The 22604-nt window shown below is 40.6% G+C and overlaps 1 protein-coding gene across 2 annotated transcripts; it reads left to right on the top strand.

Moving 5' to 3' along the window:
• Window positions 1-2727: 2727 nt before the first annotated feature.
• EZR (ezrin) lies at window positions 2728-21966 on the top strand. Of its 2 annotated transcripts, XM_018078142.2 has the most exons (12): window positions 2728-2806; window positions 7252-7347; window positions 8130-8404; window positions 9245-9328; window positions 9948-10094; window positions 13508-13604; window positions 16509-16672; window positions 17585-17715; window positions 18409-18569; window positions 18831-18923; window positions 19850-20101; window positions 20435-20650. In XM_018078142.2, exons 1-12 carry the CDS (start codon window positions 2744-2746, stop codon window positions 20597-20599), a joined length of 1728 nt encoding a protein of 575 aa, XP_017933631.1. In that variant the 5' UTR covers window positions 2728-2743; the 3' UTR covers window positions 20600-20650. The 2 variants fall into 2 exon arrangements, with proteins under 2 accessions (XP_017933631.1, XP_008930591.1); XM_008932343.3 differs by lacking the exons at window positions 7252-7347; window positions 8130-8404 and having other exon boundaries at window positions 2748-2806; window positions 20435-21966.
• The last annotated feature ends 638 nt before the right edge of the window (window positions 21967-22604 follow it).

Raw genomic sequence — 22604 nt, 5'->3', positions numbered from 1 at the left:
TAGGTCATCCATTCAGAAACCCTGTTAAAGCCATCATGTTCTTCTTGAAATTAAGGCTAAGGTTTGGAGATGAGAAGCAAGAGGACTTAATATGGCAGGAAGGAGACTCAAAGGATTTTCCCAGGCAGTCATCAACTCATCGAAGGGATAGATACTTGAGGCCCTGTCTCTTCTTGCTCCGCCTGTCATGTGGCTAACAGTTTGTCTGAGAGCATACCATGGAATTCCTCTTTGTCCTGCTGGTTATGCAGTCCTTTAAGAACAGAGAAGTTAATCTTTACCACATATCCCAAGTGTCCTTGAAAGCTTTTTGGATAACCAAGTAGTCATGTTCCTGCATGCTTCTGGCTTTACATGATTGAAGTGGAAAAGCAGATTACTACAATTTCTTAATACTAAAATAATTCTTAAAATATGTAGCAGCGAAATGGCTTTAGCACTAAATAGCTCACTGTGTAGCTAATCCTTCAGGAAGGGGTGTGTATCCAGATGAGTCTTGTAGGGTTGCGGTAATACAAGATATTCCCCTAGACTAGGGAGGTTAATTTTTTTTACTACCAGATAACTACAAAGGAGAGATAGAGGAAAAGACACATACTAGTACCGCCTGGAATTCTGTGCTCAGCCAGCATCTTGCAGGTTTTCTAGTAAGTAGGAAGCATACACTTTTAAGTTCTTCAGCTTGTAAAGTGATACTTATTTTACATCCACTGTGGTGTTTCATCCAGAAGTACAAATAACTTGCACAGTACAAGACTGAAGATTACAAGCATATGTTGTCTTGAAGTGGGTAGAAAGGGATTAGAATATGATTAGGGATTTATTGTTGAGAGGGATTAAGCAACAGGTGTTTTTTAAGGTCACATCTTTGAATTGCAGCCTTGCTGTTCCAGAGAATTTGATATCTGAACTTCCTCTCCTTTCCTACGCTGGAAACACTTCTTGGGAACCCCTTGGTTCTTAACGCACAGGAAGAAAACCTTAAACGTAATTTCATGTTCCATTATGGATCACAAATGCTACAGTTAGGTTTTCCAAGAACTCCCTTTCCCATCTTGCTTGTTCTCTGATATTGCATTTAGAGATTTTTTTTTTTTAATTTCTAATTTAAGGGACACTGCTCTAAAAATATAGCTTGAAAGAGAAAGGGCACTAAGTCATCTTTTGTGGTTCAATTCTGGGCTTCCATGACTTGGAAACTGCCTTCAGTCATCTTTCTGTAAGAGGGTCCTCTGTCATCTGAGAGAGAACAGGAGGAGGAAACAACTCTATAAAGGCTAGAAGATACTTGATGCCTTCATAAAATCATTTAGTTTGGAAAAGATGTCTAAGATCATCAAGTTCAACCATTAACCTAACACTGCCAGGTCTACCACTAAACTGAAAAATGTTGGTTAGACATATAGTGTCTTGCTGAAAAAGGAGTGCGAAATTTTCTGATGTGTTTGACTAAAAGTAGCTTAGGCAACTTGTTTTATTCACAGTTCTGTATTAAATGTGACATCATTTCACCTGACATTTATCCTAGAGTTTAAATATGCATAATTAAGTGGCTGGGAACTCCTGAAGGTCAAAGCTTTGTAGTGTGAGTGATTCTATTCCTCTCCTGCCTCTTACCTCTCATTTCTTCAGATGAAGCAGCCTCTCCTGGTCTCCTAGCTCTGGCTTTCTGTAAGGTGACGTTTACAAAATGCTGGGAAATTGAAATGAAATGTCATCTGCCTGTAGCTTACCTGCTGTCTGGCCTTGTGTTTACATGTCCACTTTTTCTTCTTTCCTTTAAAATACTAAACTACAAATCCAGTTGTTAGTAGAACTATACTACACAATCATCCAAGTTGGGGTTTTTTTTAGTTTGTTTTGCTGGGGGGGGTTTTGTTTGTTTTTTGAGAAGTAGTATAATATTGTAATGAATATAACCTACTGTAGTCAAGACAGTTGGAGATAATCCTTTCCCGATTTGCCATTTTACTGGTCCTTATGCTATTCCCTGCAAGCTTAGTTGCTGCTTTTGCCTCCTGATTAACTGCTAATAGACTTTTTCTAGTCATTAAACACTCTTGCCTTCTGCATTCAGTGGCAGCCTCTGCCTTGCAGTCTACTGCTGTTGCAGTAAATCTGGTTATGTTGTTTCTTCACTGACAGCAAGAGCTTAGTGAACTCTTGCCCTTTAGTATCATTTAGTACCTGTTACTGCTGGGTTTATGTGCTGAGTAGATTTTTATGAGGGAAAGAATGAATGGTTATCAGGTTAATGCTGATTGCTTTGTAAGAATAATCTGCAGCCTTTTGCCTTTAAAACCTCAGATTAATTCCATCTCTAATATAAATGGAAGTTAAATTATAAGTCTTAAATTTAATTTAGTCATTAGGGCCTTTCGTAATCCAAGGGATGGCCTGGAGGCAGCTATACTATGCACTCAGAGTAGCTCTTAGTCCAAGAGGGTTTAGGCCTGGAAAGGGTCAAGTCTAAAATGCCCTCTTGTTTAACCAGAAGATCAGTCCAATCCTGTATTGAGTAGAAAAACCTGCAGAGCAATCTGGATAAGATGGCAAAATGAGTGCCCCAATTAAGTTTGCTGGTGTGATAACATAATTCTAATTGAGGCTTAAGTGTGTATATTATAGATGTGAGGGTAGTGCATCTAAGCATGGAGACTATTGTACACAAAGTACTCTGTTAACACCTAGAAATAACAATGCTTTTTGTTTTTCTCCTTAGATCAATGTTCGAGTTGTTACTATGGATGCAGAGCTGGAGTTTGCCATTCAGCCAAACACTACAGGCAAACAGCTGTTTGACCAGGTCAGTGAAGTTTTCGTGGGGGCTCTTTCTGTTTTAGTTTGGCGTATCTTTCAGACTATAGTGTTTACTTAAGACTGGATTCCAAATCTATTTTCACTCTACCTCCTAATCAAAGGCCCTCAGTCTGAACTGAGATCTCTAAACTCCATCACAGTAAAAGAAAAAAGCAAAAACCCTCGGAGGTATGTTATACTCCAGTGAAAACTGTCTTCCATGTTAAGTGATGAAATGTCACAAGGGATCTAAAATGTTTGGACAATATAGGTAGCATGTAAAAATGCACTTCTTGCTTTGAAATACAGCTTAGTTCTTACACTGTTCTTCAATTCTAAGGTTGAAATGTTGCCTTTGTGCGTGGAAGTCTTTAGAATCAGATCTTTAGATGGCTGAAGAAGGTGTTGGCATGGCTACATTAATTCAGAAGCTGGGTTGGAGGTAGCCACTTGCCACAGGTGTTTGAGTTTGTCACACTGCTGAAAAAACAGAAGAGTTTGAGACCTCCATGCAGCGTTTGTAGGCAACATGCCTTATAAGAAACCCCTGTGCAGCAGGACAGAGCACAGATTTGCACAGTCTGCCTTCAGGAATTCCCAGGAGAGTGGAGGGCATGAGTGACCAAGAGTATCCTCCCCTTGCTGTTATTCTTCCTGCTACTGCATTAACAAGTTTAAAGATGGACCTACAAAGATCAGATAAAGGCAACAATGTGCACTTTATAAAACTTTATTATTGTCTTAAGTAGCTTGTTGTTCTAAAACTGAAGCAAGGCCTAGATTCAGCAGAAAAATTTTACGTAGTACTCTGAATTAAAAAAAAAAAAAAAAAGAAAATACTTGCTTCTAGCCATTTCTGCTGTAGACCTGAAAACTAAGAACTGATTTATGCAAACTTCAGTTACATATTTTAAGCTGTTTACAAGCTTTTACAGCAGCTCCTTTGTACTTCTCCCCCTGTATCCGCTAGCCTTGATAGCAAAGGGTGGTTGAGCTTCAACTCAAGTAGGCAGTACTGGCTAAACAATGTCCATTGGTTGGTCCTAAGGTTTTGTTGGTACAAGTTCTTGTTTCAGTGAGTTAACTAGAACTTGCTAGGCCTTAAGGCAATTGTGCATTAAGAAGTACTTAAAAAGAAAACCTAAAAAAACCCCACAAAGCAAACAAACAGCCCACAAACCCAACTAAGAAAAAAAAGCCCCCCAAAAAACACCAACAAAATTCAAAACTCGTAACAAACAAACAAACAAAAAAATGCTTCTAGTGGGTTCTTGAAAGGAGTCAAAGGAGGAAATCAAGTTCTAATCACTGCAGATCTTCACAGTACAAAACAGAGTTTAGCATTAAATCTAACTTTAATGCCTCTTGATTACTACTGATGTGGGCTAAACATCAACTATTCATTGACTGGAAATCTGCTGAAGCACATATGAAACCTGCATTTTTATGGAACCAGTGTTTGGCATTTGACCTACCAGAGAAGGGCCAAGATGATTAGAGAGATGGAGCCTTTCCTATGAGGAAAGGCTAGAGGATTTGGGATTGTTCAGTCTGAAGAAGAGAAGGCTTCAGTGTGACTTAATTGGCCTTCCAGTACCTGGAGGGAGCCTACAAGAGAGTTGGAGAGAGACTTTGCAAGAGCATTTAGTGACAGCACAAGGGGGAATGATTTAAACTGAAAGAGTAGGTTTAGATTAGATATTAGGAAGACGTTTTTTACTGTGAGGGTGGCGAGGCACTGGCATTGGTTACCCAGAGAAGTTACAGATGCCCCATCCCTGCAAGTGTTCAAGGCCAGGTTGGATGGGGCTCTGAGCAACCTGGTCTAGTGGAAGGTGTCCCTTTCCACGGCAAGAGGGTGGAACTAGGTGATTTTTAAGGTCCCTTCCCACTCAGTCCATTTTATGATTCCATTCACTGCTGATCACTCTTGCATCGTGGTAACTTCTTCCCCCAGTCCCTTTCATGTTAATCCAAAACAGAGAGCTCAGATCTCATCTCTGAGGGTACAAAAATCCAAGTGACTAAATGACAGGTTTTTAAAAGCAATGCCTTAGATTAGACTGTAAGTATGTTCTATGTTCCTTGTGACAAGTATTCAAGAAGGACTTTTCCCCCTCATATATATTAATTAATGTTTACATCTGTTAAGAGTTAGGGTCATATCTCTGGCAGAAGAGAAAATACTTCAACTGAGAAGTTAAAATTCCTGAGAACATGGAAAAAGGCGAAATGTTTCAAATTCAAGATACTTCTATTTTAGCTTGCTGTCTAGGTACTTCAGGATTTCTGAAGATTGCTTGTTGCAGCACCATTGAGATAGACCATCACCTCATGGAGATTTCATCCTTACATCCAATGGCTTGTTTTTAAAGCCTGTGACTTAAAATTCTTATCCATATTTCACATCTTATTGTGGTGCACTTCTGCATATCAAGAGAGATTAAGGTAAAAGTGTGCAGCACAAAACCAGTAAAGGTGAATACCATATCTTTAGCTGCAACTCTTCTGGCATCCTCTCTTCACTTCTGCTGTACAAGCCTTTTATTAGGCCCTTATCTCTGGTGGAGTTTACACTCAGATTAAGCCTGTGGAGGCAACAGGTTTTCACATGTATGGGGAGTGGCCCAACTTGAACTTCAGAACTACTGTGGGGGTGTTGAAGCAGGCTATTTTTAAAAACTACAAGATGATTTTTTGGCCTAGCTGTCAGCTAGCAAAACTACTCTGGCAGTGTCCTTGTTTTTCAGGCTTTGCTAGCATAACTGTATCCTGCATGTAAGAGGGATTATAGCTCCTTTTCATAGGAGCAGGAAAATAGTGGAAACCTGTGAATATTGAGTTCAGCTCCTCTCAAGCCAGACCTGTGCAGAGTTTATCCTGCAATGAGGACTGAGGTGTCCCAAGAAACAACACAGTGGACTCTGCAGCTGGCTGGAGTACCTCCCACATAGTCATGTGCTTTCTTGACCATGAGTAAAAGAAATTCAAATGGAGGAGAGTGTGCCACTGGCATTTTCTGGAAGTCAGTGCATTACTGAGTGGAATAGTCAGACTTAATATTTGCTGCTTCATGGGTTTGAGGAAGCAGGGGTGGTGTCTCCCATCTTGAATATAATGCCTTGGTTCTTATTTCTTCCTTTTTTTGCTATGGATGAAGTTTACAGAGCATTTTCCAGAATACAGTATGAAAAATTCTTTGTTCTTTGTATTGGAACTCAAACTGTGAAATTTGGCTTAATGCTTTCTCCATTCTTGCCTTTAGGTTTTGGGAAGAACTTGAGTGGTCATAACTTCTGCAGGCTTTCTAGCTCGATTTATAGAAAAAGTGTAGTTTTTCTCTTGTAACAGACATTCAGAGACTATGACCTGAAAAATGCTTCATTTACGCAACTCTTCATTTTAACAAAGTTGCAACACTCTTTTGTGCAACAGGAAGTACTATGCTTAACATACCCCTGCTTTTCTGCTAGACTTCATAGAAATACAGCTAGCTGTCAGAGAACTTGTCTCTTCCGTGAGGAAATAAGCCACTTGGAGGGAGGAGGGAAAATGAATTTTAGTCAAGTAAAAGCTGAAGTATTTTCAGACCCCAGCTCTTTATAAAAAGTTGTGGAAATTGGGGTTTTTTGTTTGTTTGGATTAGTGGGTTTTGTTGTCTTTCTGCTTGTTTTTTTAACATGAACTAATTAGTCTTAACTATCACAACACCGTTTCTTTCAAGTCTGCTTTCAAACCATAGTGTCTCTAACAACACTCTAAATGTGGTGGGTGAAACAGATCCTTGGTTGAGATCTTAGACTTGTTGAAGTACATGTAACTACACGCTCTCAAGTCTGTCACACTTTCCTAACTTGCAAAGTGGTTTTAGAAAGTTCTTGCCTTCCAGTCGGTTCAACTCTCTATGATTTCTACATCACTCTTTGTGGGGCTACTCTGCAAATAACATCAAGGAATGATCCTGATATATCTTTCTGGATTTCAGCTCTGACTAGAGCACAGCTTTACAGATAGATGAGCTGGCAGGCAGCCACTTGTCTATAAGAACAAGCTGTCGAGAGTAGGAGGAGATCAGGGGCTTGTTAGGCTATAACCTCCACTGAGGAAAAGTAACATGTCCAAACAGCACTGTTTTCACTAGTAAGCGTTCCATCCAGTCAATGGATGGTGTTTCTGGATGTTTCAGGATGTGCTGTTTGTCTCACCTGGTTTCCCCAGAATCATCCTCTTCTAGAAACCGGGTGGGATAAATAGCTTACCTATGCCATTGCTGTCATCTACTGTGGCAGCTGTATATCTTTGTCTACAAGGTGAAATTAAGAGATGCCGGATGAGTAGGTTTAGCCTGTTGCCTGCACTCATCACAGGTGATGTGGGACTTGAAAGGATACCTGGACCTCAAGTGAAGTGTTATCTACAATAACTTCTTTTTTTTTTACCTTTCCGTTGCAGGTGGTTAAAACCATAGGTTTGCGAGAGGTGTGGTACTTTGGTCTTCAGTATGTGGACAACAAAGGATTCCAGACTTGGCTGAAGCTTGATAAAAAGGTAACAGACTGCGGGTTGATTGCTGAGCAAAGGTTAAAGCCTATGTGATTCCTGATGTGTTATTGGCTGCAACTTTATAAACCTTGTACCTGTTGTTGATTCTTCCTTAATTTTCATAACTCTAGGATTATTTTTTAGACATAACTTTGTGATATCCATGAGAATTGTTTGGCATGGTGGAAGTTTGCCCTTTCACTCTGCGTGAATTGTAGAAAGCGTTTTTCAGATATGCAGCAGCAGCTCAATACTGTATTTTGTTGAGTAGAAGCAGCTATGCTTTTTGTGACTGAAGAAACATCTTGGCTAATGATGGCTTTAGGCCCTGCTTGTGCAGGATCAGTTGTTGGACTAATTGGAAAGACAAGTCACTTCAAGGTTGGGCAGTTGTAACAGAGTGCTGACACCTCTGATGTGCTTCTGTTTGTGGACTTGCAGCTCTTATGAGAGTATAAACTGTTTTTCTTGGTGGAGCAGTCAGTGACACATGTTTTAATGTTAGGGGGCTGTTCTTTGTCAAACACATACAGTACTGGATGGGTTTGCCATCTGATAGAGCACAGTAAATCATTCTCCAGTGACCAAGGCTTGTTGTGCAAACAGAATTTTTCTGACATAGTTGAAAAACATAATATAGCCCCCCCCATGTTCTCATACCAATTAAGAAATTCCAGTAATGAGCTGCCAGTCAAGCTCCTCTTAAGGCAAATACGTTTTTCTGTGTAAAAGCAATCTATTCTGTTGTTTACAACTCTGCTCAGTTGTGGTGTCACCTCTGTCCTCAGGTTTCTGCTCAGGAAATTAGAAAGGAGAATCCTCTCCAATTCAAATTCCGTGCCAAGTTCTTCCCAGAGGATGTGTCTGAAGAGCTGATCCAAGACATCACGCAGAAGCTCTTCTTCCTGCAGGTGAAGGAAGGGATTCTCAGCGATGAGATCTACTGTCCTCCTGAAACAGCAGTACTTCTTGGTTCCTATGCTGTGCAGGCCAAATTTGGAGATTATAACAAAGAGGTGCACAAGCCTGGATACCTCAGTTCAGAGCGTCTGATCCCCCAAAGGTGAAGAAGTTGGTTGATGCAGCCTCCCTTTTTTTTCTTTTTCTCATGGGGCTTTTGTTGTTGGGTTTTGGTTTTGGTTGGTTTGTTTGTTTTTTAATTTGAATTCTAGTTAAATACAAGGAGTTTCATTGAAAGCATGTTTGGTGGGTTTTTTAATTGAATTGTATAGATTTGGGTTTTTCTTTATTTTATTTCTATCTGTCATATCAGAGTATGTTTTTGCCTCTCTTTGGGTTGGTTAGAGAGAGGAAGTATACTTTGGTATTCAGCTTTTATTTCCTAAGCATTGCTGTCATGCTGGTAACTGGCCATATGAATATCTCCTCTTTAAGAAAAAAAGCACAGGTTTAGATTAGGAATGTGTTATTCCTGAAGTTGGGTTGCGTGCCCTTGATCTCAATTTACAGTCCTAAAATCTCATATGCAGAAAGCATGTCTTGAGGCTATGCAGTCCGTACCCGCACAAGATCAGTGGATGTTATCAGACCAATCGCTTCTGTTTATGCTTCCTGACAATGCTGCAGGAATGTCTAATTCCAGGAATGGCACTAACTTTCTCTTTGCTTTAGTCCACCGGTGTCTACAGCGTGTATGGGATTTGTTTGCAGTGTTTTGCTTATGCCTCTCATGTCTCTGGTCAGTGAATAGAAAGGCTTTGCAGAGGGTTTTGGTTCATTCTAAATTGCTCTGCTTCACCGAGTACATCTTTGGGCTGAGTTAGGGTCTTCTTTTTGGCTACAATAAGACTCCCACCAGGGTGAGAGTAAGGCTGTGGCAAAGATCAGCATCAATAGATATTACAGAACATCTAACCTTGCTAATATCTGTTTCCTTGTATAGGGTCATGGATCAGCATAAACTCTCCAGAGAGCAGTGGGAAGAACGGATTCAGGTGTGGCATGCTGAACACAGTGGCATGCTCAAGTGAGTGTTTTGTTTTGGTCCTAGAGCTGGTCACTATGTTGCTTGTTGATTACCTTAAGCTTGCAGTTCTACACCATGGTTTTGAAATAGACTCTATGAGTCGCCTCCCTGGGCCAACTTCTGGTATGTATTTTCTAGTTCATTGTTGAATTATATGGTAAAATGAAGTAGGACATTTTGTACTGGTGAGAACAGTGTGACTTCCAGGACCTGTGTATATTGTATCAGTGATGACTTTGAGCAGGGAAAAAAAGTAAAGGTGTATGTCAAACCTTAGTCATTAAAGCATTTGCACTGACAGATGGGGAAAGTTCAGATAGTATACCTTTCCTACTGATTGTACCATGAGACAAGAATGAATGCTGAGAGAGATGAACATTGATAATTTTCTGTCTGGAAATACTGGTGTTTGGTGAAGGGGAGTGTTCTGTGTGTGTGTGTTCACAGATGTAGTATCCTAACTTCTAAAGTGAATCCCAAATGGTGAACATTCAGTTTTAACTCCTGTGTTAGATGTGGGGGTTTAGGAAAAGTTACCTTTTTCTTCTGAGGGCTTTTTGCTTTGACATAGTCAGATAAATAAGAAACCAACATTTGCTCTCCTTGCTGTCTGAACCAGAGAGAATGCCATGCTGGAATACCTGAAGATTGCCCAAGACCTGGAGATGTATGGAATCAACTACTTTGAAATCAAGAATAAGAAAGGAACTGACCTTTGGCTGGGGGTTGATGCCTTGGGGCTCAACATCTATGAAAAGGATGATAAGTAAGGCTTCTGTTTTTACCTCTGATCTCCCAGAGAGGGTTGGTATGGGAGCCAAGAAATGTTTTTCATTTACAGGATCAGGGCAAAGTTAAGAACTTGCTTGTGTTCCAGTTTTGGATCAGTAGGTGAAGCCAGGAAATGGGCTTTCACATCATCTGTGCTTTCATGGCTTTCCTGACCTCTGTGGCCTGACCCGCTAATGCTACCTGCCGTATAAAGAGAAATGTCAGTGGTACAAGGCCATCTGCTTAATTGTGCACAGCTGTGGCACTGAATCCTGAACTGAGGAGCTTACCAGGCTTCTCCTTGAGACAGGTCGCCAGGTTTGCCATTAGTGGATACAATATGAGAACCTAGATAGGCCAGCATATCCTGAAGTTAATGATAGATGTGTGTACAACTGCCTGGTTTTGGAAAAGACAGATTATGGGGTGGGCACGAAAGCAAAGCTGGATAACACCCAGAACCCAGGGAGGAGCTAACCTATATAGTTACTGTGAACAAGGAATGAAATGAGGTCTTGCTGTGGTATGCATAGTTTTAATCAGCCCTTCTGGTAAAGGCAGAGCCATTATTAATTGGATAGTAGGTGGGAAATGATAGACTACATCTATAAATAAACATAAGAGGAAGGTGAGAACAGCTGTGTCTAAGCCTGCTAGTCTCTTCTAATACTCCACAACTGAAGGATTGAAGGGGAGCTAAAATACTTATTTTTCAGATGTAACATTGCTGTCTAGACTGTTTTTTCAAATCCCCCATCTCTTATGTTCCGAATCTTTGTTTCATGTCACTAATCTGTAACAGACTATCACTGTAATACAGAAGGGATTTCACTTGTTCTACATCTTTGCCTCCAAAAATCTTTGAATGCAACCCAAACATTAATTGGAACTCGCTGGAGCTTCTGTTAACATGGCAAAAAGAGAGGCAGTCTTTTCTGCAATGTTAATATGTGCTGTCACCCAGAAAACAAGGAGTGTCACTTGAAAGAAAAGTAGTTTCGCTCATGTAATACTTCAGTCTTGAATGACTAGTCTTGCTATGTAACCATGGTCACACAAACAGGTTTTTCAAGCTGGAGAAGCAGACAGAGTGTAGCCATTGACTGTAAAGAGCTATCAAGAGCATTTGCAAAACAAATACAGTGCTGGAATAAACTGCTTATTTCTGCCTGTAACTCTTGCCACTATGTAATTAAGTCTTTCAGCAGATACGGGGACTAGAAAAATAGTAATGTGTAGAGTGCCTCTGGCTTGTATGTGCAAAATTTGGGGACTGGGGACAAAGGTGAAAAAGAAGAGATTTCATTGTTGAAGTTCAACCTGAGGAAAATGAGACTGTGCTGTAGGTGTGTGAGCCTCTATACTGCAGTGTATGTCAGTGTGCCACTTCTAGGTGTATTCAAGCTTTTATTTTTTTTCCCCTCTCATTAAAGAAGAGAATTGGCAATAGAACTTACTAATAAGTGAATTATTTTAGTTGTCCATCTTACTGATTATATAGGATTGAAACACTAAAGCTAATGTGATGGAGGCTGGAGTAATTAGTTAATCTTAGTCTAATCGAATCATTTTCTTTACAGTCTTTACTTAATGTTACACACTCACACTGTTGCATAATTTTGCAGTTGAGTTAAAGGTTAGGGAGTGAAAAGTTCTGAAGAGGATGGATTTTATTCTTGATGTTTGAATTTAAATGAAGTAGGGTTTTTTTTATGGTTGGACCCAGCAAAATCTTGCTATGTAATGGCTTTCCATCTCTTTGACAAAGAATGAAATTCCTCCAAAATTGCCAGCTTTTTTTCCTTAACCAATGAGCTCTATAAGAAGGATTCTTACAGAATTTGAATGGTTCACTGTGATGAGACATTTCTCTAAGTGCTAAACATTAAATACATGTGTTTAAATCATTTGCAAGAAATAATTGTGACAGACACACATACATTGGAGGGGTTAGAAGATTGCTTGTTGGTATTATCTTTTATGTAAAACACAATTCTTAATCATTAACAACTGTCTCTAGAGAATATACCCTCCCTTGATAAGAGGCAAATGGAAGAATAATGATGTGATATTAAACATAAAAATGGGAATATTTGGTTGGGGAAATTAGAGGACTTTATTACAGTCAAATACAGAAGTCCTTGTAATATTAGAACTTGCTGCAGAGCTGGTCAGATGTGTAAGGGTGAAGTACTGGAATGGCTCAGAAATATTTGGTCTTATGAAAAACTAGACGCTTTTTATATGCAAGAATCTGAAGAAATTAAGGCAGAGGAAAAAACCTCCAATGATTAGTGAAGCTTTTAGAAATAATTTTAAACTAATAACAGACCTGAACTCCTCAGCAATGAGGAAGAGCTGGGAATCTGAATCTTGTCCTTTGCTTCCTTGGGGTGCTTTTCAATAGGGGAGAGTCACATGATGCAGCTTGTTGAATGACCAGCCAGTAAAGTTCCACTTGGTGACTCATGGGATGGGCTGAAAGAGCAGTTTGTACAGAAGGAAAGAACAGGGCTCTTTGTTCCTAAGCTTGCCTGTAAATCTAGGGAAGAAGATATCTAAAGGGAGGGTGTCAAGAGGACGGACCCAGGCTCTTCTCAGTAGTGCCAAGCAATAGAACAAGAGGCAATGGGCAGAAACTGATGCACAGGAAATTCCACCTGAATATGAGGAAGAACTTCTTTACTGTGTGGGTGACCAAGCACTGGAACAGATTGCCCAGAGATGTTGTGGAGTCTCCCTCGCTGGAGATATTCAAGAATCATCTGGACACAATCCTGTGCTATGTGCTCTGGGATGACCTAGCTTGAGCAGGGAGGTTGGACCAGATGACCTGCTCTGGTCCCTTCCAGCCTGACCCATTTTATGATTCTGCGAAACAAAAGACTTAATTGCTCCTACCAATTGTGCCTGTTCAGCACTCCAGAAGTGAAGGCTGCATAGAGGTGACTGGTCTAGCTGTAACATAGCAGGGTACGTTTCTCTGTGGGTGCTATAGGGTGTGGGGATCAGCTCAGTTACTTTGGCTTATGCCTGTAATGATGTATGAGAAGCACGTGCTCTGGGAAGCACGGCACATAAAATCTGCATTATGTGAATTTTAGGCCTGGATTTCAAAGAAACAAACTTAAAACAGGTGTTTGATAAAGCTGAGCATGTGGCTTCAGTAGAGTCCGTCATAGTCAAAGGTCAGTAGGGTGGCTGACCAAAATGGGAAGAGACTCAATAAGAGAGGTGACTGGGCTTCTTCTCCTACTCCCTGTGGGGTTCTGGTTCACTTACTGTTCTCTATCTGTTGGGAGAGCTGTGTGAAGCGTTGCATTACACGGCGTCTGTGTGTTAGAAGGAATGTGAGGGGAAAAAAAAGTTTATTGCGTCATCTCTTAAAAATATTTTTCTTTTTTCCAGACTAACTCCAAAGATTGGGTTCCCCTGGAGCGAAATCAGAAACATCTCCTTCAATGACAAGAAGTTTGTTATAAAGCCTATTGACAAGAAGGCACCAGTAAGTATGTCTTGAACAGATTTCTGGATACTGCATATGAACAAATAATACAGCTTCATCTCAAAATAGTCGTTGGAGAGGAGAAAGCTGCAGATATTCTAGATGCAAAATGAGCCTTAGTATTTAGAGTGTATGTAGAGCTGTCTGTTTTTCTGTACAGCATAAGTACAGAAGGGCTTATAGCAATATCCAACATGGAAAAGATAAGGACTTTACAACTGCAGAGTCCTTTTATTTTCTAGCAAACTAGGTAACTTTATGCCTAAATTAGAGATTTTTTGCTAGTTCCATGAGTCCTCTCCCCATTTCTTTCAGTGCATGGAAGCTGGTAGATAACTTTTATTTTTGGCTTTTAATCTGAAGAAAAAAACCCAAAAATGTTCATTAAAAAAAATTACAGAAGTAATTAAAATGCTACTGCAAAACCACATGGATACATATGGCTTCCCATCCATCACTGCTCACTTCCACACTACTGAGTAAAAGCCAGTAAAGGCCCATGGTGTTGTTCACTGACTTTCTTGAATACTAATGTAAATGCCAGGGATATGACTTCTGTGGAGAACTGAAATGTAACTGCCTGTGAATGTTGCTTTTCAATACTTACAAGTATGTTTTCAGAGTTATTTTAGTGAGGAATTAGAAGCTTACTTTGACCTGTTGAGAACATAACATGGAATAACTGGTATAGGTGGATGTCATTCTGTCAGTCTTGTGAAACTATGTGAATAGTTGAGAAAGATCTCCTCTTGTCTTCTCCCACCCCAGTACTTGATCTTGGTGGGTAAGTGCAGCCCTGAGAAATAATAAGCAGTTAGGCTTTGTCAAAGGACAATAGCTTATAAATATCTCTAATAGAAAAAACTCCTCCCAATAATTTAAAGGATACTAATGTACAGTGTGCTGCAGGGATTTCTTCCAGATAACAGCCTGAGGGAGTGGAGCTTCTTTCTGTGATGCTGTTAGTGAAAACCAATAAAACTCCACAGAGACAGAAAGTTGATCTGTCAGGCATGCTTTCCTCAATAGAATAGCCTCTGTCCTGTGTTGTACATAATTACAAAATATGGATCACAGCTTTCCACCCACTTCCCAGCAGTAAATCAGACTGAGTTTGAAATGGAGGACTCGCAAGAGTCTGTTACAGAAAGGTGTTAACACTGAAAACTTCAATTACGTTTTCTTCCTCTGTGTTAATTGTCCTTTTCCCTCTGAGTGATGGTATGTTGAAACCTTCACTTGAAAGAAGAATTTATCTGGACACTAATTCTGAGCATTCAGGAAGTTGTCTGGGTCTTTTCATGCGTTTGTGTCTCCTTTTAAAATGGCAGGTGTTATAACTACAGCAGAATACTCAGTCCACCCAAGATGTGGGCTGGAAGCTCCCCTTTAATGTGGAGGATTCTACATGTCTGTGTTTAAATGGACAGTAGTGTAAAGGGTAGAGTCCTGTGGCACCTTGCCCTGCTTAACTAAGCTTTTAAATTTTTAGACTTGCCTGCCCACATACTGCAACACCTTCAGCACATTGTTTTTCAAATATCGAGATGCAATGCTCCCAGTTTTGTGAGACCTGGGGGAGGCTGGGGATAAGAAAAGAAGGGTATTCTTTTATGTTCTTATTTAAATGTTTTGTCCCTTGGTTATGGCTTAAATGACAAATGCAACCACCATTCACTCCCTCAGTATTTAATTCCATGTAAGTGAGCCTTGCCTCAGGATAGGGCTTGTTCATCACAATGTACACAGACTGTTTGTTTTTAAAATTACTTGTTAGAAGGAGGAGGTCAGATGAATAGCTTACAGGTACAGTTCAGGTAGCAGTATCAGACCTGTACGGCTCAGAATGGCTCTGGCAGAATCTGGTGGGAGAGCACAACACACTTCCCAGACTGCCTCTCCTGCAGTCATTGTGTGCATTAGAGAAGTGCATTGGAGAAAATGAGTCTTTGTTGCCATATTCATCTTAAGTGGTACTTAGGGAGCTTTTAATTGCTTCTAGTGTGTCTTCTATTTTTTCCAAAGATAGCCACAATTGTGCTTCTGAGCTCAGGCAATTAAAAACATGATCACTGCTTCTATGCAAAAGTGTAAAGCCCGTGTGGCCCTTCCCAGTTCCACCTCTTGCTAACAGTGAGGCAATCCATGGGAGAGTGATTCTAAGGAATGGGTACTGGCTTATGGTGGTAATGTGGCAGCTTGCCCACTGCCCTTACCACCATCCACGCAGTACACAAAAAAGCACAAAAATGTTGAGTTTGTTCACTGTGTGAGTTCAGACTTCATTGTAAATGCATGAGGTTGTGGACTCAGTAAAATCATCAGGCAGGTAATGAACTTGGCCCTGTGTATCCCTTTCTTAGCAGATTTTCTTCTAGAAAATCCAGTCTGATTATAACACAGATAATAAGAAATTTGCAGCTGTTCTTCTTGCTGAACCAGAAATTTTAGAGTATCTTGTGCTTTGCTACTGCCTGCAACCTGATATTCCAAATAACCCATGTATTTTTAGTTTTGTGCTTTGTCTTTCATTCACAAAAATGTGCAAACTGAAGAACTACTCAATGCCAGAAGTCTATGTGTTGCCCAGATGTTTACTTGCCAACCCAGAATCTTCTCCAATATTTAACAATATTCATTTAAAGGAGACTTCATTGAGTTTGGAATTTTCTCTAGAAGATAATTTTTCTAGAAGAATAACTTATCAATTCTATGTAGACTTTAAAAGGAGAATATAAATAATAATTTTTGCAAGAGATGATTTTGACAGTCCCTGCTGCTATATTTAAATAGCCTTGCATGTGTGAATTAGAGTGAAATCAGTGGCAAGGTTTTCTGTCTGCAATTAGCTGGGACAAGAGAAAGCATGCTTATAAAAAAACGACTGTGTTGTCTCTCTTCTAGGACTTTGTGTTTTATGCCCCTCGTCTGAGAATTAACAAGAGGATCTTGCAGCTCTGCATGGGCAACCATGAACTGTATATGCGGCGCAGGAAGCCTGACACCATTGAGGTGCAACAGATGAAAGCCCAGGCCCGGGAAGAGAAGCACCAGAAGCAACTGGAAAGGTGAGCTTGAATACAGGCAGCAGGCATGGAGTGGCAGAAATAAATGACACTGGACTCCCAGTGTCAGCAAGCAGCTGTACCTGCGGGTCAGCGGTCAGTAACAGGGGTTTTGCCTGGGCAAGGCTAAGAGCCATTCCAGGTTCATGAGGCACACACATGGTCCTAGGAGGGGACTCGGGGTGTCCTGCAGTGGAACTGTAAGCATTGCTCTTCTTGTGACCATGCAGGTCTGCTGTCCTGTGCAGTCTCAAGAGCTGCGAGGACATGTGCAAGTAAAGGCACAATGGGCTCTGGTGGTGCCCGCCTAGAGGAGGGTTCTACTGACTCCCGGGTGTTAAAACCTGAATTATGTGCTGGACCATGGGATGGTTGGGAGTAAAGGGGAAACCTTCGTGGGGAGCATATGTATACAGTGTAAAGAGAGAAGAGGGGACTGGGAGATTTCTTACATGCAAGGAAAAAGCAGTAGCAATTCTACCACTGGCTTCAGGTTGCTTAGGGTTCAAGAAATCATGCTGCTTTTCTCCTGAGTTTGTGGATTGTTTGTCTTCATTCCCTCACTGCTGTTGACGTTTTTACGCCTCCTTCACTTTCCTTACAGCAGAAGTAACAAAGTTAAATCTCCTCTGCTGTGCAGTCCAAGTCCTGCTTTTTCTCTCTGCACCTAATAGCTATTTGGTGCTCTAAACTTCTGTGGTGGCCAACAAAAATACAATTTAAATGAAATGGGGCATCCAAAACTGAGCAAAAATTCTGAAGTGATAAAGGAACAGCCTATTTCTGTCTCCTGGCTCTTGTTTCATGGCAGCCACTTTCCATTGAGCTGCCTGGAGAGATGCACAGCCAACTTTCTTGTCTGGTGGTAGCTTGAGTCTGAAAGTGAGCTTCAAACCTGAAATCTGTTTCTAACAGGAAACAACTAGAAGATGAAAAGAGGAGGAGGGAGACAATTGAGAGGGAGAAAGAGCAAATGCTGAGGGAGAAGGAGGAGCTCCTGGTGAGGCTACAGGAGTATGAAGTGAAGACTCAGAAAGCAGAGAAAGGTAAAGTACTTGTCATGGCTGACCAGACTGTGTGTATTGTGCTCCACAGAGGGGTTACATGGATCGCTGCCTATGCCTTGACTAAATCTAGTGACACTGAGATCTCTTAGCAAGGCTTACTAATATCTTCCTGTATGGGTAAATACACACATGTGCACACAGTACTCATAATAATCCAAAGTATTAAAGTAGCATAAAATCTGCAGACGGTATTTGGGAACCAAAGGGCAAGAACTCTGTTTTCCCCAGTTGCCAAGAGGGTTTAAGTAGCAGAGCCTCTTTCAGCAGTGAGCAAGAGTTCAGCCCTCAAGTACTTTTTACTTAATGCCCAGCAGAAAAAAGTGTTTTGGGAACAAGTCTTTCCAATGAAATGGAAGCATTCTGTTTCAATGCATAGATGATTAGATTGGAGACAGCAACATCTGGTCTATTAAGGCCAGCAGAATTTTGTCAGTGTTACAGACTTTTTAGTGCAAACATCTTGCAGAAAATCTAATTATAATGTGCATCTGACTCATCTGAATCCAGTTACTTGGTGTACTATGCAAATAATTACTTTGAGGAGCATGGTGAAGGGAGTATTGCATGCTGAAGTAAAGTGCTATTGTGACTTACTGCAGTTACCTGAGAGACTGTTTGTAGTTCCTTAGCTTTGGCCAGGCTTGTGGACTAACCGTGCTGATCTTTTTCCAGAGCTCTCAGATCAGATCCAAAGAGCCATTCAACTGGAGGAGGAAAGGAGACGAGCCCAGGAGGAAGCAGAACGTTTGGAAGCTGACCGTTTAGCTGCTCTGCAGGCCAAGGAAGAGCTGGAAAGACAAACTATGGACCAGATAAAGAGCCAGGAACAACTGGTAAGACCTAGTCATTTTGAGGATCAGATATGCTACTGTGTCCTTGAGTAAGGTAAAGCCGTCTTGTTCAGGGAAAAACCTAGTGCAGTAAAGTACTAGACCACGTCATAGGATCATTATGGCACTGGTTTCTATCATAAGGAATCGACTTATTTGTTCCTTATTTCTTTATTACAGTTAACAGTGTTTCTTTGTTGTGCTTGGTGGTTGGGTTGGGTTTTTTTTAAGAGTCCTTATCATTCCAGTTTTATTATTAAACAGGCTACAGAGCTTGCAGAGTATACAGCCAAGATTGCACTTCTTGAAGAGGCAAGGAGGCGTAAAGAGAGCGAGGTTGAAGAGTGGCAAATCAGAGTGAGTATCTGCCTTACAAAGTTGCTCTAAAGTTCTACGCTTGAGCAGAGCACACTGTGGTGCTTAGCTTGGTGTGACTTCTCTACGCATATGGAGACAAACATCTGTACAGCAGTGAAGAAGGGCAAACTTGTGGTGAATGTGCAATATGCCTGCAAAACACCTTTCTTCCAACAAACTGTCAAAATTCAAAATGGAAGCCTGTATAAAACCTAAAAATATGATCATCATCTTGGAGCCATGGAGGGGGAGGGGCACATGGATAAATGATGCCTGATGCATGATAAAATGTCTGAAAACATCAGTCAAGAGAAGATTCTGCAAATGCAGCCACACTGCAGGTATCCATTTTGAGGAGTGTGTGCTGTTGTTGGTGGCTTCCTAGTCGGCATAGTTTAGCAACATATGATGTGCTAAAACCAAAGACAAACCACACAAGGTTCAGAGTGCCTGATGCTCCCAGTGCCCTGTAACTAGGGCTATGGGCTGCATGGGAGGGCAAAACCACTGGAGCACTAAGGAAGGTACCTGCCTAGTGCATAACTACATTCAAAATTCCAACTTGGGAATCTGAGTTCTTGCTCTGTAGAACTCTTGTCTCTTCAGCCTACAGCTCTTCAAATGGAGAACAGGATGAAGATAACTAGCTTCCCACAGAACAGTTTTTCCTAGGCTGTTTTAGTGGAAGAAGATTCTTTGCTTAGATCTCCTGCACATTACACAGTGAACGATAACATATCTAGCAAAAAAAATAAAAAAAGTTCTGTATATGACTAATAGAGTACTGTCAGCTGCAGAGATTTAATTCTCTCTTCCTTGCTTTTCATAGTGGATTGAAAAAACTGGGAAGATAAGCATTTGAGTGTTCATTAAACTGGTTTAAAGCAAGAAATGCATTTAAAATACTTTTTATTCTTTTCCCGAAGGCCAGGGAAGCCCAGGAGGATCTGGTAAAGACAAAGGAGGAGTTACACCTGGTAATGACTACTCCACCTCCACCTCCACCACCTGTCTATGAGCCAGTGAACTACCATGTCCACGATAACTTGCAAGACGAAGGCTCTGAGTACTCTGCCTACAGTGCAGAGTTCTCCAGTGAGGGGATCAGGAATGACCGCAATGAGGAGAAGCGCATTACTGAAGCAGAGAAGAATGCACGTGTACAGAGTCAACTGAGGGTAAGATGATGTCTGGGGGAGGCAGAGTAATTGAAACAATCTTTCCTGGAAAACATCATTTAACCACTTGGTTATACACACGGAGTATGATAGTTTCTCTTTGTTTACAGTTCCTGTAGGCAGTTTGAAATAAAGACAAGGTATATAAAGATTACTCTCATTGCTGAAGCTTTGAGGTTGCTTAAATCATCCATAGTGTTTATGGAAAGCCTATGTTGTATCCATGTCACTGATCTGTCCAGTCATCTGTCAACTGTCAGCTCTCACCAAAGAACTGTCATGAGCTGGAAGCTTCTTACAAATAACCTGTATTCAATGTTCTTCATATTGCAGGCACTGACAGATGAGCTGGCCCAGGCTAGAGATGAAAATAAGAGGACCCAAAACGACATTATCCACTCAGAGAACATGCGACAGGGACGTGACAAGTACAAGACGCTGCGGCAGATCCGGCAAGGCAACACCAAGCAGAGAATCGATGAGTTTGAGGCGATGTAACAATGCTTGTAAGAAGACAGGACTGTGGGAAAGGCAGATCTTAATGCTGTGTTCTTATTTTGGGGTTTTTTTGTTGTGTTGGTTTTTTGGTTTGTTTTTTTTTTTTCCTGAGGAGGCATCACTGTATGACACTTAACAAATGTTCTCTAAACCCAGAGGTGTTTAAATCTCCCATTTATCCTGTACCTTCTCTGAAATTTGATATAGTTAAAAACCTATTGTACCACTGATCCTGGGAACTTGCTCATGCCTTTGCTTAGTGCCAAAAGGCCTTATGTCACATCTCTCGTTAAGCAAGACAAATTTTAACAGGCTGTGCTTCTAGTTGAAGATACATGTCCTGTGCAGGTGCTGGATTCATCCTGGTCTAAAAAGTAAGCATCTGTGGGTGAATTTTGTGCCATACGTCTTTGTATTATTAGTTACAGTGTGAAGTCCAGCAGTTGAGAAGACAGGTTCTGGAACTCAGGATTTGCAAGCACCTGAGTGTGTACAACCTTGCACATGTGCTTGTACGCCCTGTTTTTCCCTTGGTCTTGATGCCCATGTTCCCCCTCCCCAGCCCACCCCCCCCACACAAAAGAACTGACAACACCTCAGAACTACTTTGTGTAGAAATTAGGCGTTTTCTGGTTACTGTTCTCAACTGGAGAATTTCTGCAGTGATGGCTCAGAAGTGTGGCATAGGGACACTCATATCCTCTTCATGTAACAAGTAGCAAATACTCTGTTGGAATCCAAATACACTACTGTGTTTGCATTCCAACTTCATTACTGATCAGTTATAGTGTAGTATTTATATATATATATATAAAAAATGCAACATGTGGATTGCAGTACTAGTTTAAAGGGAAATAGTTTTGCTCTGTATATTTTGTTACTTTTCAGATTTAATAAGACTTGTGTCTGTAAAAATGCCTAAACAGCACTGTAGTCTGATACAGTGCAGCTGATTATTTACTATAAAGCATTATTTGTAAAGATCATTTTTTTACTTAATGAAAACTGTTATATGTACACATGATCCAGTATATACAATTTTACTGCACCTATTTTTCTAACAAATTTTCTAATTTTTTTAAATGTTTGATTTAAAGTTTCAGACTCCAAAGATGAAGGGACTGCTTGTTTATATCACAGTTGAATTCTCTCTAGTAGAGAGCATTTCTGTGACCATTCTTCCCCCACTCTCCCCCTTTCCTTGAAAATCTGTTAGAAAGTGAGATACAGTATGTTGTCACCTCTTCTCTTCCATTTACAATATCTATGCTGCATTATACGTGAGTAGAATCTTGTGTGGGTTTTTTTTTATTTGCAGCAGCAAACATCTAAATAAAAGATCTGCAAAGTAACAAAGGATGTGGAGTCAAGTGTTTCTTGTGTGGGGTGTATTCTGTATAAGGTGTACTACTGCTCTTTTAGTTCCTCAGCTTAGCCTGTTAGTCCTTGTGTCTTTAAATCTTAAATCCTTAAAAGCCACACTGACCTATAAAGGAAGAAAGGGCAATACTTGCAGTAACAAAAGTATAACACAGCAGCACTAGTTACAGTTGTATATATGAAGTTTCTGCTGACTGTAGCACTACATCCGAGGCAAGGCAAATTGCTGCAGTAGTTTGGCCTAAGCTTGCATTTCCACCAGTACACATGAATAAATGATAAAGTCATTTAGTCAGGAGCTAAATTCTTGTCACATGCTGTACACCCTATGGATCAGACTTGTTAAAGCTGTCTTAGAGCGGCAGATAAGAAAGAACTTATTACACCCACACTTAGTCTATCAGCTGTTGTCCCATTCTCCTACTGAGGGAGAATTTGTACCTTAACTTTCTAAGCCCTAAGATGCAGCACACATTTGAGAGATGTGGCTACAGGCCAATGCTTTTTAGTGGCATGTGAAATAATAGTGGCAGTGTAGATAATTCTGAAGCAGAGTTATTAGCATCTCCCCTTTGCAGTAAGCAGACAAAGATAAGCTAGTTTTCAGTTCTGTGTATAAAACATT

The sequence above is a fragment of the Manacus vitellinus genome, unplaced genomic scaffold, assembly GCF_001715985.3.
Source record: "Manacus vitellinus isolate BGI_N305 unplaced genomic scaffold, ASM171598v3 scaffold_4_pilon, whole genome shotgun sequence".
NCBI classification, from domain to species: Eukaryota; Metazoa; Chordata; class Aves; order Passeriformes; family Pipridae; genus Manacus; species Manacus vitellinus.
This window is presented reverse-complemented; position numbering and strand designations above follow the sequence as displayed.